Genomic DNA, 16,400 nt, shown 5'->3' with positions numbered 1-16,400 from the left:
ACTAAACATTCTGCAAGTAAAATTGTGCCTTAGTTTGCTTCTTAGAAATCCACTCCTTGAAACACTGCCTTGAGTAATCCAGGTACAACCCCAGTACTTCTCTAAGGGTTTCATATACATGTAAGTGGGAACAGGAACTACAACCCCAGTATGAACAGAGATGTGAACACATGTGCAACAAATGCAAACACAGCTCCTTCTGCAGAGCTGTGCCAGACTAACAAGAGATAAGCACTGAGAGTTCAGCCAAAAAGGGAAAAAAAGGGTATTTTCAAATTGAGACAGGAATGACTTTTCTAAAAATAAACCACAGGGTAGGGAAGGGGTGGGAAACAAGTTCCACAAGGGTTTTTTCTTTTGTGAATGCTTCTTTTCTTTTGCAGTATTACAGGAGTATTACAGGTCCTCATTTCCCACCTATTTTTGCTCAGTGGCAGAAGAGTGAGTACAAAAGTGACAGCAGCCAGCAGACAGGGAGCACAGCTGGTCAAGGAGGGAAAAGGATTGATGCACAGCAAGGGGGTCAAGTGTTTGCACTTTGCAGTCTGCTCTGTTTCTAGAAATGCCATGCTGGAGATGAGGAAAGAATGGGAAATCATCAAAATGGGGACACTCACCTTTCTGCTACTTTGGACATCTTTAAACAATGTCTCTCTATCTGCATGTTCAGAAAAGTTATCTGAGGAGAGAGATGACAAGGACATTAATAATTTAGGAGTTCTGCAGCATTCATTGACAATATCCCAACACACTATTGATTTCTCTTTCCAAACAGCTTGAAAGTAACTCAGGAGGAAATGGAAGCCTTCCCTAGGTATCAGAAGCTTATTAACTGCTTCCAATAGCAGGCTCCATTGCCAAAGGCAAAGCTCTAGGGGAAGCTTCAGAAGACATAACTGAAAGTAGAAAAGACACATATTTGGGGCCAAGGTTCCTGGACTACTGAGGTTACAATACGATCTCCTGTTTTACAAATACACTCTGCTCTCCCATTCCTCTTACTGACCGGCATCACAAGACCAGTAACATTTTACAGCACACCACATTCTGCTATGAACCAGTTCTTCAGCCTATGATAAAAAAGCTCAAGAAATGTAGCATCCAGGTTTAGTTCAGAAGACCACCCAAAAACTGGTTGCCTAAGAAACTTGTTTAAAGCTGCCTTTAGTAAAATGCTGATCTAGTGATTCCTGTTTGTCTTTCAGTGAGGGCTGCTTATTGCAGCAAAGCAATTTTGAGGGAGAGCTCTTCATCCCAGGGCAAAGACATGTGAGTTGGCTGGTCATTCCTTGGCATGATTGTCCAAATAACTTTTTCCTAGTTTCCTAAAAGCTCTGACTGTACAGTCTAACAGTCATGCACTGAGCGATGCCTTTCCTCACCACTTGTCCCCAGCCTGTGCCCAGCTACACTGGCCTTTGTCACTGTCCACTTTTCAGACATCCTCAGTGAACTGGAATTATTGCCTTATTGTCTGTGTCTGGTCCACAGACAATAAAAGTAGATTCAAAGGTCAGTGTTACCCATAATATGTATCACCATACAACTGCACTGCTCAATGAATACTTACTAATACTTTACATAAGAGAGACTCAAGGATAAGTATGTGAGGATCAAGGACAGGTAAAATATACAATTGGTTTTGCTGGTATCTTAGTAACTTTCTAGGCTTTTTTTCTGGTAGCAGTTCTCAGAAGAGCTGCCATACAGCCACCTACCTACCTGCTTCCGGAAATCCTCTTTTGTCGTTTTGCGCACCGGTTGGGAGGGCAGGTGTACAGGGCTTTGGGGCTGAGACTCCTCTGTAACCCCATACACTGACTGTGAGGAAGCAAGGAACAAACCAAAGGGATTACAGTGTTCTTCTCTTACGCAATGAGGAACAGTGCAGTATGCAAAGCAGTAATGTAACAAGCCAGCAATTTCCTACTGTTTATACCCACACAGGTAAATAATTATTCATCCCGGAGCAAAATTTACAGATCAGACTCTTCTTGCTGATGCCTGCACTTATAAGGCCTGTAGGCATGTTAAGAGAAGAGTTTGTTTTAAATGTTTAAATGAAGATGATAATTTTAGGAGCTCTGAAGGCTGTGTGCATTAACACTTGTGGGATGAACACTTGGAGCTGTCACTGGAGTGAAACAAGTGGTAAAAGAAAATACTAGAACCTAATTCTACGCTGCTGTCTTTCACTTGATTTAATTTCTTGATGTAAAACTACATATTGAAGAAAGTGCTTAACCAGGTCAAGTCAATGTGTCAAGTTCACACGAACTTCTCTAACAAAAACCTTGCAGACTGACTTGTAGCCATTAATTTTCAGGACAGACACCTGCATTGAAAGTAGTATCATCTGCCCTTTCATTTTTCTTTCGCTTTTCAGTAAAACTTCTAATAGACATGTGAATAGCTCTGCTGCAGTTTAACTACTTATGGAAGTTCAGGAGTCCAGTGTTCCATCCAAAAACATAACAAGTGATGAAGAAACAGCCTGAAGCTATGCTAAGAGAGGCTTCAATACTAGGAAAAATTTCTCTCTGAAACGGTTATCAAGCACTGGAACAAGGCTGCCCAGGGAAGTTGTTGAGTCGCCATACTTAAAATTATTTAAAAGACAGGAACATGGTTTAGTGAAGGACTTGGTTAGGTTAAGGTTTTGAGTCAGTGATATTAATGGTTTTCTTCAATCTAATTGGTTCTGTAACTTCATATACATAGAAGACCTCAAACTTGCTGAAAGTCAAAGACACCCAAGTTGCTAATGATCCAGCCTTTGAAATGATTAAGGCAAGTAAACATCTCATTATCTGTGCCCAGATAATTTCTTAAAAAGGGACCTAGGTATTTTTGCCAATTCCTTTTAATTTTATGGGAGTGCAGAGCCATCAGACATTTGGGACACAGAGCTCCTTAATGCCCTTCTCAGCTCTACCCATTACTTATCAAGTCAGTACAACTTTGCTGGTAAAATTGAAATAATAAATCCACCAAGGAGAACAAAACAGAAATCATACTATCAAAACACTTTTTTTTTTTTTTGCTTCTCTTGGGTAAGTCTCCTATACAGTAGGTGTCAAGTGTGATTTACATTAAAAGAAAACAAAAACAGTGAACCAAGCCAACTCCAAACAAGCAAAAACCAAAACCAGGAACTCAAACTGACCTTTTTCACTTTTTGTGGGTTTTTCATACGGCGACACTTTCTAATGTCCATTTCTGTGGTGTTCACACAGCCTGGCTGAAAAGAGATGGTAATTGTGTTATTCCTCTGTTAAGAATCTTCATCCCACCTTACCTTTATAAAATATTCAATTAGATCTTGTCCAAAATTCTTTCTTGAGGTTTGTGTCCCATAAATTCCTCTTGCTAAACAAGAGACTGCATATATACCCAAGGATGCCATGTCAGCATTCAATCCACTTACTCCTAACTTTGGCACCAAAAGGAAATAGCTAACAGGGGGGAGCTTTTGCTAGGAAGTCTGAGACAAACTGAGTAAGGTGCTTTTCTTTCATAAGCCCAGTAAATAATTTTCCAAAGTTCATCTTTTTCTCATATTTCCAAATCAACAGTTCCATAAGTACACAAGTCCAGAATGTCTCAAATAATCTTGTAGATACTTGGTGCATTTTGAACTGTGAGGAAAATCCATGTGGTGACTGCAAAGACAATGTCTTTGTGCATAAAACATTACTAGTAATAAAACTTTTCCTGTCAAAACCTGGAAAGTCTGTTCATTCAAAAATAATTTTACCACAGGCCTGTGCACATCCCAGAATGCTCTTTCCTGGCTGTCCAAAATCTTTCTTTCTGTTTTATCCTTTTTCCTGTCGATTCTGAAAACAAAAACATAAGTGAGTATGAGTCAATGTACAAGTCATGCTTTCTTCTTTGATATAGTTCCTAGCTGTGGTTTTTAACCCCAAGATAAAAAAAATCAGAAATCAACTTTTTTTGTACAGTCATGTCACACTTGCACTTGCAGAGGCACATGCCATGAACAAAATAACAGTGATGTTTACTCCAACATGGGTAAAAAGAGATTTTCCTTTTAATGTGGAAAAATTTAACAGATGTTTTTCATCTGGTGAGGAAAATTCTTCCTGGTATCCTTTTCCCTTACTCTGATTTGACAGGCTGGGAAAGTTTGTAGTTTTGTCTGTGTCAGGAGACCCACCAGGACCTGTTTGCTCCAGGTGAGGCTCCTGGCTGGTGCTGAACTGAAGTCCCCATCAGGAGACCCCATTGCACCCCAGTGCCCCAGCAGCACCAGTGAATGAACACAGATTGCAAAGGAGCATCTATCCCAGACACTCCCAGCAGCAACAGCATGGGCAGCACTTGTGCCACTCCTCCTTAGAGCTTTCAACTCAAAGAGTGCCTCTGTCTGTGTGCCCCCATTGCTGGCAGAGCAAGGGGTGACAGCACAGGTGACCAAAGGTGAGCTTGCTGCATGGCCCTTACAAACCAGCACCCACCCCAGAGAGACATGACTGGGCTGGCACAACAGGAACTCTGTAATTCCAGCCCTGATGCAGCCAGTGAATCAACTCACTCAAAGTACACAGCCCAAAGGCCACCAGAGGTTGTTCAAAGCAATTCTTGGCAGCAGTGAGCAAGTGACATCGAGCACCTCACCTAGCTTTACACATGAGCACAAAGCCAGCACCAGCTTGCAAGATCTACCTGCACAGGGACTGGAAGAGGCACACAGAAGGAGGAACAGCCTCCACATCCAGAGCAGGACTGAGTAAAGTTCAGCGTTCCTGTGCTGGGTTCCCACGTTGCTGCCACCAGGAAAATCAAAGCAGTGAGGGAAAAAAAAAAACCCCAGGCCAGCTGTGATTTCTGACCACCAGGTTCTCTCCCATCTGTTTTTGCTCTTGAGGAGCAGTGACCCTTGGCTAAGTCTGTGCTAGAAGTGTACCAAGAGGATAGGAATCAGGGGAGAAAAACTGAGGTTTCTGAACACCCCTCCCCAGAAAAAGATCAAACTCTCCACAGTTTGGCATCACTAGCTGATTTCCCCCTTCCCCGCTTTGCTCTACACCTGAAGTAAGATGAGAAACAGGCTCTGGCACGAGCTCTGTCCCCACACAAAGCCAGAGCAGCTACTGCACTGCTCTGAGGACACCCAGCCCAAAACTACTTTTCTGAGTGAGTCCTTCACACCTGACCAAAGGGAAAGGTGAAGCCTATTGCAATCTTACACCACACAAAAAGTGAAGGGACTCTTTGGAGGCTTCACTTGGAATTCTCTTCACTGACTCTTTGTGCTCAACCCAGATTGTCAGCTCTTCTCTCCAGACTTACTGATAACTCAGTATTTCACTTTTTAAACTATGAAGATCCAAAGCAGCTAGATGCTCTATGGCTGCAATTTTTGAAGCAACGTGGGTATAGCAATGGGAATCCTGTGCGCAAACAAAAATGAGGAAAACAAAGCAAACTTGGTAAGCAGGAAGAATGTTTTCAGGTATTTTTGATTTTTTTCCTCCCTTTCCTAGTTAATTTAAACTTTTAGTTAACTGTGAATTACAACATTAATTCCAATCCTTGCCTTTCTGGAAACCTGAAGACTGAACCATCACATGAACTGTGAACCAAGGAGCTGAAAGTAGCCAGCAAAAAAAGCTGATAGTGGCCAGTTCATGCTTATGCTTCAAAGAAAACAGAATGAAGAAAAGATGAATAACCAACAGTGATCACAATGAGTCTGATATTTACATTTCTTTCTTAGGTGATAATTATATGTTTTAGACAGAATACAGACTTTTGTTTTGACTTACACTTTTTTTTTTTCATCTTGGCAATAGCCCTTAAGTAACTGAAAGTACAATTGCTATCCTAAGTTCTAATTTTCTCTTCCAAATGGAACACTGCTATTCTGGTTGGAAAAAAATCCCTTAATTACCCTGCAGTTTAAAAGATAATTACCATATATTTTAATAGTACATAATTGCAATGTTATTAAGCAAAGAATTTATCAAAACTCCAAAGGGTTAATCAAAAATAGAGACACATACCTCAAGACACACCTTCAAGAAATTATATTCCTTAACTTTTTAGCATCTAATGCTTAAAGTGCAAATTCCTTCCAATGGAACCAGTTTGGTACTGGTGTTCTCATGCGTCATCTTCACCAACCTTTCCATTTTATAAGTGACAATGACATGCACAAAATGGACACTCAGAGTTTTAGGTATTAGTTTGTAGACAATAGTACACAAACCCTAAACCATATCCATTTACCAGCAGTAATGAAAACACACTCAAAGCATTAAGAGGCTTCATACTGCTTTCACAAGGGAAAGTGAGAAGAAATACCTGTTGTAAATACCACCCTTATAATCACGTGGAAGTGACAGTATTTTTAGACTCAGAAATACTCTGCAAGCATAGAGTAACACAGATAGATGATAAAATTCTGTTCTTTCCATTCATAAAATCAAAAATACTACACAAATGTAGAAGCACAATGGGCCCATGGTGAATACAGGCTTAGGAGCTCCAGACCAGTGTTTCCAAGCACAGATAATTAAACCCATCTTTCAGTTTCTGGCACAGACCTTCAGAATTGGCGCTCTACTGTTTCTAGTCTGCCAGTGATTAAAATTCATCAACACCTTCTGAGCTTAGTCACAGTAAAGATTTTGACAAAGAAGTTTTATCTGTTCAGAATCTCCTTCCCTTCACAGCTCTAAATACTGGTGCAATTCAGTGCTCCAGGATTACTCACTTCACTTGGGCCTCTGCTTGCATGAAGATGAATTCCCATTTTCTTGCAAATGCTCTCTGAAGTCTTGCTAAGTTTTCCTGTCAAAAGATGAAAATATTAAGAACAACTAATTTCTGTAATTACAACAATTGCTTGAGAGTACATTTAGCATGGTGGGTATTTATTTATTTATTTTTTTTTTAACTGAGAAACTAAAGACATGGAAGTCAGTGTTGGTTTCAGGTGAACTATAGTGCAGGCAAAGCAAGGCTGTAACACATCTTTTTGGGCTGCAACCCAAAGGGCCCTGCCAGGGATAAGTAATGGAGTGTGATGAAGACAGCTTGAGCTCTACTATGAAAAAAATATGGACTTGTTCCCAAAAGATAACACTGAGAAGCTTTGTGAAGCTGATGACTTTCATTTCTGATAGCAGATGGCTGCCAGCTGCACGTTTCCCTCTCATCCTCACTTTCCCTTCCTCTGCACTGTTCTCCTCTCTTCAGGCTTTTGTGAAGGTGCAAAGCCTGAGCATCCCCTGCTTTGCTCCATCCTGGTCACTGCTGAGAGCATTATGCAGCTACACAGTACCGAAGGCTGGGGATTACCAGGATGAGTCACAAAAGGAAATAGTTTGTTTGTCTGAACAATGAACACAGTTACTGCAAAGAATGGCTCCAGATGCAGTTTTGCTCTACACGTGAAGAGCTCTGGTCCAGACCCATTCTAGAGAGTGCAGTGATCTGGACATTTGGATGTGGATGTGGCTTCATCACAACTTGAGGTTAAACTCAGAACATGGCTAGAATTTCAGGCTTAAATTGCACTCTGAAGTTACATATCCATACCCTCCCAAGAGAGGAGGCCTGTGAGACAATCAACAGGAGGCTTTTCTCCATTACAGCTGGTTTAACTGTTTCAAATTTACATTGAAAACAAACACTTGTAGTTCTACTCTTGTTCTCTTTATACTTATCACATTTATTTCAAGAAACTTTTTTCAGGCACATGTGTTAAAATGCAACAAGAAATCTTCCTACTAGTTACTTTAAACTCTTGTATAACACAAGGCATAAAACTTGGTCCTGTTACCACCAAGTCCATGTAACAGTTTCAGTCTGTACACATGGAGGAAAAAAGTTAAACAAATTATTTACAGCTGTACTGAACTGTGATGATTTCCTTAACTGTGGCTACAAAGAACAACAACTTGTAATTATCTATAACACAAATTTTTGTGGGTATTTTTTTCATTATTTTTATTTTATTTTAAATTATGTTCATATGTGCCTTCTGGAGTAAATATGCTGAAGCCAATGAAACATCACCAACTGAATCTATATTTGAATTGTGCTAATGTTTAACCAATTAGAAAAAACTTGAATGCAACTATACAAGCTTAATCATATCATCAAGACTCCTGCTCTCATCAGTATAAATGTGGGCTGGGATACTGTCTGTAAATGCTGCAAGCAGACCCTAAAAATGAAATGTCCCCTGAGATGCTTTGTAGAGAGTCTCTCTTGAAGCTCCAGGTCACTACTGATATCTATGGAGAAGCATTCTCATGCTGCATCTCCAAAGATATGAGAAGTGCTGCTTCTCACTCCTTCAAACCTGTTTCTCTCACTTATGCTGAGCTTACATCCCTTGCTGGATCTGCTTCAGCTCCCATAATGCTTAGGAAGAGTTGGTGCCATTCTTATCTGAATGTCTCTAATTAAGAGAACAAAGTTTGAATGCAGAAGTAACCTCTAATTGTGCAATGCAATATTCACAAGAAAAATGAGAGACTGCCAAGATCTAATTATTTACCATCACTGGAGCATTGCTACTCTCAGTAGGCAACAATGTGCAAAAGTACTTAGCCAAAGCCTGACTGCATGTGTGTGGGAGTATGTGCGCCGCTGAACAGCCTTTTGTTGCTTTATGGTAGATCTTCGGAGTACTTACACTTAATTGGTTGGATGTGAGCAATTTTAATGGTTTTAATAATGAAATCAACAATATGCAGAAGAGAAAAGTCAGCAAAAGGACATGTAAGTGCATGCAGGTTGTTATATTCCTTCCTTTGTGCCCATTTGAGATTAGAACTCTTGGGAAGTCGGAATGCATTTCCAGGGTGGACTAGATAAGTGGCAATTTTTGCATGATCTGCACTGAAAGGACCAAATGGTATATCTCTCCATGTGCATAAATATTCCAAAATGTAGAAGGCAAGGAAGAAGGAAAAACGTCAATCTTGTTGTTCGGAAAAAACAAAAAAATCCCACTCTAAAAAATATGCAAATATATGCAACATAAATGTTTTCATTGTAGCAAACATGACCACATAAGTCCATTAGAATCAACTTTGTAAACAAACTCTCTAACAAAAAACTCCATGTATAAAATTCTGTTATTGTACTGTTGAGCAAGTAAACAGAAGAAAGTCAATATGACAGAAAGAAAAGTTTAGCTGCTCAGAGTGCTACACTGCTGGTATCCAAAGAAATACAGCAGGCCTTCCCCTCCTGCCTCCATCTTCCCACTCCTCTCCACCCTGCAGTCTGGCACCAAAGTTTGAGATATTTTTATTGATAGTAACTCAAATCAGAAAACATGCTCTAAATAAAATTCAGTAATATTTTTTTTCACATGGCATTTAGAAAATGTTCTAAGTCTAATATCTGGGAACTTCTGTAACAAGATGTGTTATCAACAATTTAATTGCCTAGTGGCACACCTAAAACCCCATGATTTTCCTGTGCTGAAATCTGCTATATAAAGCAGGATTTCCTAACTGAAAACAGGACACCAAGCTAAACTTCCGTGTAATTTGCCCCAGCTTTGAAGGGCTCATTATACAGCAGATGCTTTAATGTGGGACACTGCAAAGCCAGGGACATTCATCAATCTTGTTCCTGATGTTGTCTTCATATCAGCCTTCACATAGTTCTGACAACTAAGAAAAAGATACAGTAAAGGCTGACCCCAAAGCACAAAATGGCATAATTCAGTTGGCAAGCAAAGCTATCACTGCATCCCCCAGCTTTAAACTCTAGCAGCAGTGTACCTACGGCTTCATAATCCGCCAGCTCCAGCCTAGCTTTGTTCTGCATGGTCCGTTTGCAAAGATAGATGGCTAAAGGGAGAAACAGAATGGAAAACAATTACAGACAGATTATCAGTACTAGATCTTAAAAAAAAAAAAAAAAAAAGAAAAAAAAAGAAAAAAAAAAAGAAGGAAAAAAAGTAGTCCATATACAGTTTGTTTTCATCAGACAGCAACATGAGACAAGGAATGAGAGGGCTGGACACCCAGCTGACATTGCTTATGACTGATCTCAGAGGCCCTGAACATCTGGGACATCTCATTTATAAGTGCTGAGAGCAGATGCCAGGACCTAACAAGATGTCCACAAAGGGCACAATTGCTTCTGGGTCTGGTAAAAGATATAGCATAACCAACCTGTTCCCTAAGCAGTTTGGGAATATGCATGCCAAAGTGACCATCCCTGCATTTCTTTTCTGCTAAGAAAAAATAAAAATAAATCAGGATATTGAAGTGAAAACAGAAATATGGGGCAGATCTTAAAAGCATGATCTGAGCATTTTTTAATATGCTCCATCCTCTTATTCTTACACATTCCAAATGGTTAAGAGAAGCCTTGTCACATTTCGCTATAGGCAGAAGCTGCTGAAACTGATGTGGTTTGGAATTCTGAGGGTCAAGATGAGCCCAGCACACACCACCAAACCAGACACAGGCTGTCTTCTGGGAAAGCCCCACCTGGATCTGCTAAGCTTACCTCATTTCCATTAAAGGCTGAAACACAAGGTCCACAGCACACTCTGGGTATACAGTCAGGTCTGAACTTAACAGTGGCCCAGTGCTACTCAAGTAATTCTATTCTACGCTGTTTCTGTAATTTTAACATTCATATAATGAGCCAGTCTTATGCATTGTAACTAGAGCTAACCAGTTCATTTGTATTTACATCTCAAGGGCAGTTTTCTCTGTAAGGCATTTATGACACCAAATGAAGTGAGTCAGTTTTCTCACAGTGTTTTTTCATGCAAGGCAGTGAACTGCCATTAACAAGTTAGTTCCTCTCCTGTAAGTGGACACATGCAAATAAAAAAAAGTATGAAGTGCTCCTGGGATTTCAGTTTTATTTGGGTCTACTGCTAGTTTGGGATTAATTCCTGGGAAGACTCCATCTGTACAGGCCTCTGATAGGCAAAGTCTGATTATAAGCATATGTTAGAGGTTTCTGGGACAGATGAAAATCTGTCACTACAGGGCTCAACTAATGCAGCTGAAGCTTGTCCAGCTGTGGGTCAGCTCATAGAGGGCTTTATTTTGGGGTGTACAGTTCCACTCAATGCCACTGCAGCACAATAATCTGACTGCCAAAACCAATTATTTATCTGATACTGCAGGAAAAAAACAGAACCTCCCTCTTCACATTATTTTTCTGGTATTTAAAGAATACATATGAGGCACAGTCCACACAGTAATATAGGGTGACTGTAAAATCTGGACATTTTTTTTGCAGATACAAAACAGCATAATGTTTTCTCCTTAATCATTCCCTCACTGGGATAAACATGTAAGTCTAGCTCATCTGCAGATGAGGACTGCAAATGAACTATCACATGACACACACTATTGCAGGCTACTTCTTCACCCCAGCAAATGATTTCCAGAATCCATAATGATGAGTAATTATTGCACAGGAAAGAAAAAAAAAACCAAACTGATTATTCAGGGAGGAGTTCTAAACCAATCTTAGTTATGAGATAAAGGACTTCCAGAAGCTGTTTTATGACTGCACACATAGATACACTTCCTCTTCCAAAGCCACACCAGGATGCAACAATTAATTTTATCATTTAACTGTGAAGCAGTGCAGTTCTGGAAGAGACAGCAATATTGCATGCAGACAGCTAAAGATAACAACACTGACATATTTTCTTTATGTATTATCCCTGTCTGCAGGCACTCACATGTTTAAAACACCATGTTGCACTTTATTAACTCATAAACTATGCTCAGTCTTCTCTTTTACCATATCATCTGGTAATCTTAAAAAAATGGGACAATAAGTCTGATGTCATGTATCAGAGAACTTTTAGCTTTGGGCTGCTGTTAGTTATGTACCGGTTTATTGATCAGTGAAGTAAGTGCCCAGATGAAATAAATTTTATTGATCCACGTAACAGACTCAGTAACAGATCAGAGGATAGCCTCCCACAAAACCAATATTGGTATTATTTAAGATTCCCAAGAACCAGTATTCTTCTTGCCACAAATCCTGCTGAAATGAACAGGGCTATGGGAGAATGAGGGCAATGGATGGCAAAATCCTGGCCCCACCAAGCTCCATGGCTACAACTCCAGGGGCTTGAGACACCCCAGGGTTTCAGTTTGTGCATTTGAGATGGGCACAGATCTGCCTCTGATGCTGCTGTCTGACAAGAAACTCTGCATGTGAAGGGTGAATGTGGCCAACAGTAATTATTTTAAGGACAACTGTTTACATCACAAACTAACTTTCTATAATGAAACAATCATACTCTCACCATAATCTGTGTTTTCTGGTTCCCAGCAGTTGGAAGGCCAAAAGTATGGTGCCTAAGAAAAAACATACACATTTTTGTAATTTAAGAGATGAAAACCAATTCAGATACAGAAAAATATTACAAGTTCAAAAAGAAGAATCACAAAATCTACCACCCAGCTTCTGCCCTCAGGGGAAACACTGCTACAGATTACAGTAAAAGTGAGGATGCTGTAAAAACCTTTAATAGTCCTCACTGCAGGTAAACAGAGATGCTGCAATGCAAGCACCTCTTGTGGAGGATGTCCAGTGTCCAGATGAAATTTCAGACACCTTTGCCGCCTCATCTGAATGTGGACATCTTATCGACTATCCCCAGAACCTCCTCCTTCCCCAGGAATTCACAGGCAACCTGAATATATATATTTTTTAAGCACATGAGAAACCTTCTGGTCTTATCTATATGCTACATACCCCTTGCTTTTTTGGAGCAGCTACCAATGCGGTTGGCAGACTCCAAAACAATTTCCTTTTTAGTTGTAACAGATGGCAGAGGTCAAAACTCAGCTGTTTAGAGTCTTTCTGAAAGCAGAAGTCCTGCTAAACTTAGTGCTTTTGTTTTCTATCCAGGTCTGCAATTAACGACAAGCTATAACTATATGTGACTGTATTTCAGTTTGAACATGAATGAAAAATGACATACTGGTGATCACACAAATTACAGAACACTGATGCTTTACTGATTACTGATGTAATGCTACAGATGGGCATAGGACATTACCACACAGAGTTAACGTCCTTCCACCAAAGTACAGTGAGAAAACATGGAGGATTCAAACAAGACAGGGTTTAATGCTCCTCAATGATAGGTATCTTATGAATTTCAGAAGAGAAAGAGCTACTGTTAAAGGAAGGACTGATGTTGAGGTAGAAAGTATCAAGATGAGAGTAATGGAAATGAAGCTTAATTCTATCAGGTTATTTTTGCAGAAAAAAAGCTAAGGAAGTGTGTTGGAGGAAATGAAAACAGGCAAAGAATATGCAAAAATTGTAAGAAAAGACAAGGGAAAGAAAAGTCAATAAGCAGTTGGTTTGATGATGTGGTTTACACAAGCTTAAAACAATAAAAAGAAATTAAGTTATAATGAAATGTAGCTCCTGAAAACTGTACAGGACAGGTTCTTAGAGCGCCATTCTTTCAAAACAGAGAAAAATAAAGCTAAATGGGTAACCAGTATTACCCCTGCTTCTGTTGTGTCTTACAAGACAGGAGGATTAGGACTTTCAGAAAAGAAAGGGAATTGTAACAAAAAATCTGAATGATGCCTTGCAACCAGAAGGTGGGGTGAGATAAGAGGACATCTGTGATCTCCTGGGCTTCTTTTTTCACCGTGACATTGGTCACATGTGATAACACAATACCACATTAGCAGTAGGCATGAGCAGCTGCAACATCAGATGCAAAGAGCAGAACTGGCTTTTCAAATAAAAGCTAAAGAAGAGTAAAAAAATGTAAAGGAGGAACAGGAGGGTGAACAGAAGAGAGGTGACAGGAAAGATAAGGGAGCAGGCTGAGACGATGTAACAGAAGAACACAAATTCAGCCAGCAGGATGAGCCAGTAGGACTCCAAGTTTGGACTTACTGCTTCTTCTAAAGTTATACAATCAGTTCAGAAGGAGCTGCTGCAGCACAAGCACTCAGTTATCTAGTAAGCTGACAGTGGCAGATTTTGGACAGAGCATGGAACTCAAGCACAGGGTGCTTAAAACATTCAGCACATCTGGAGGCACGGGAATACTGAGGGATAGAAATGTCCCAGTTTAGGTGATTGCCAAGGTTACACATCCTTTGTAGAAGAGCCGAAGTCTTAAGCTTGCCCTCTCCCACACCAATTTGTAAGCAAGAGATGACAAAAATTTGAATTTTTTGCTGTGCCAAAGCTTGAATGTCCAGCTCCTAAGTTTGCCCTGGTCCATTTTGCACAGGAGAATGGCTACTTAATTCTGCATCACAGTTAGGACCTGAAAGCCATCTTCTTTCTCCTGGTTTAGATCAAACCTGAGTAAAACCGCTGTGACTTCAGGTATCAAAAATATTCACAAGACATAGCCATTCATTTATGTAAAAAACTAAGTCAGAAGGTAGATGAGAGTGATTTGGGATTCTAAAGGAAATTTTTTTGAAGGGACTTCATAATTTCCTAGGGCCTGTATGAAGGTAGTCCTCAGTCCCTGGCTACATAGATCTAATGGCTGCTTAGGTGTAAAGAGTGGGTGATTTCAGCAGTATTACTGCAGGGACAGAAGAAGGGGCCACAAGGGAGTCAGGGTGCTCACCAACCTGAAAACGATAGAATGTCCCGTCATCCTTAAGGGTAAGGACATGATCTGAGATGGGGAAGACGTAACCCTGTGCAGCAATAAGACTTCCCAAGTGTATTGCTTCCCCTGTGAAAGAGAAAAAACAGCAGGGATGTGTCAACAAGACATGCATCGCATTTCTCTGCTTTCAGTTGCAGCTCTGATGATGACTCATATGAAATCTGGTGCCCACATGCCTCTCTGTACCCACACCACATCCCTACTACTTCCAACCAAACCCTGTAAAGCAGGAGTGCAGAAACCAGCCTTACAGTACAGATGAAACACTGCTCAAATGTTTAACCTGTTCATTTTTTTGTTTATAAAATACACACACCAGTTCAGTCCTAGAGTATGAAATTAGTTTCAAAGTACATTATCCACCACAAGTGACAGCTGATAAGAAGTCTATTTCATCAGTGAACCTCACTTGCTTCTACCAAATCCAACAAGCACCTGCAACACCAGTTCATTAGGAGGATATTTTTTCATAAAGACACATCCTTGCACTTTGTTAGAGAAAATGTTGCAAAGGGGAGCTACATATCCTAGTGCTGCCCAGGCAACCTTCCCCAATGCAGAGGCCCATCTGTGCAGATTTTCAAGCAATGCCAGCTGCCAAAAGCTGCATCATCTTTCACAAAGTTGAAAAATCATCTCCTTGTGCATGTCCAGATAGATAATAAAGCTGTTGTCTGCAGCTGAAATTCAGATTTGGGACCTGACAGGACTCAGGAGAAGGGATGTGTGTACAGAGATGCCCTGCTGGGTGATTTAACACTGCCTCTATCTCTGTTTTTTACATGGTGACAGTAAGGCAGCTTAAGAACTGGTAGGTGAGAGTCTGGATTTTTTCCCTTTCCTGAAAAGGAAAAGAAACTTCTGGACCCACAGATCTTTTCTTCCCCTTTTCTCAATAGGTCTTCACTTGCCTAAATGATTTTGGTTTCTCCAAAGAGTGAACTATTTGGATTGTACCCATGCACTGATCACTCTTTATGGCTGATTATCCATTTATCTATCTGCTGATTTATCTATTTGCTTTTTTTGATAAATTAAAAACCATTACCAGAGTTTATGACCCTGGCCAAAAATGACAGACACTGTCCTGTCAGCTGAGGCTACCTTTCTTCACACCATGAAAACCTGGCACTGCATTTGCCTGCTTAACCACACACATCCACCAACTCCTTTTTGAAGTCTAGGAACAAAACCTAAAATTAATCAGTCTTCCGTAGGTAGCAGCAGTTTCACAGACAGGCTAAAATTCCTGCAATGGTATTTCAGTGTGTTGCAGGATAAGGCATTAGACTTAATTAAGATGTTGACTCTTAACTCTTTTCCTCCTCCTTCCCCCCAATGTTTAAATCAACCATGTTCTTTTTCTGACATTTTAGACTGCAGCAATAGAGTATTTACTGCCTAATGGCACACACAGTACAGATGGAGCACCTATTTCTCCCCAGCTGAGGTCACCTTACCTGCATCCTCAATGCTGAGGTTCTTCATAAGCCACTGCACAATATCAGAACCTTAACAAACAAATGAACAAAAATTTAAGAAAGCATTAGACACTGAGACCACAGGATTTGAGTCCCCCGGAGAGAGATAACATTGAGATAGATACAATAGAACTGGTATGAACTTTATTCCATTTTGCTTTTTATTTCCACTGAGGTTTCAGAATGTTTTTCCTTCTCATGCCACACTGCAGCTACATGGTTACTGACAGGTACTACGTCCCATGGGGCTTTCTGTGCAATAGGAGACT

At 40.3% G+C, this 16,400-nt stretch overlaps 1 protein-coding gene across 4 annotated transcripts in view; it reads right to left on the bottom strand.

Annotated features, from left to right (window-relative positions):
* The window catches only part of RGS6 (regulator of G protein signaling 6), a 258,597-nt gene that overhangs the window by 56,079 nt on the left and 186,118 nt on the right, over positions 1–16,400 (bottom strand). For all 4 annotated transcript variants that reach the window (XM_053945324.1, XM_053945326.1, XM_053945325.1 and 1 more), the window contains 9 exons: positions 16,111–16,161; positions 14,610–14,716; positions 12,290–12,341; positions 9,781–9,845; positions 6,743–6,819; positions 3,758–3,839; positions 3,167–3,241; positions 1,723–1,821; positions 618–679 (listed from right to left, as the gene is read on the bottom strand). In XM_053945324.1, coding sequence (XP_053801299.1) covers positions 618–679; positions 1,723–1,821; positions 3,167–3,241; positions 3,758–3,839; positions 6,743–6,819; positions 9,781–9,845; positions 12,290–12,341; positions 14,610–14,716; positions 16,111–16,161 — 670 coding nt within the window. The remainder of the gene's footprint in view (positions 1–617; positions 680–1,722; positions 1,822–3,166; positions 3,242–3,757; positions 3,840–6,742; positions 6,820–9,780; positions 9,846–12,289; positions 12,342–14,609; positions 14,717–16,110; positions 16,162–16,400) is intronic.

Source organism: Vidua chalybeata, chromosome 6, assembly GCF_026979565.1.
Source record: "Vidua chalybeata isolate OUT-0048 chromosome 6, bVidCha1 merged haplotype, whole genome shotgun sequence".
In the NCBI taxonomy this organism is placed as follows: Eukaryota; Metazoa; Chordata; class Aves; order Passeriformes; family Viduidae; genus Vidua; species Vidua chalybeata.
The sequence above is the reverse complement of the archived record's forward strand: the minus strand, read 5'-3'. Positions and strand labels throughout refer to the sequence as shown.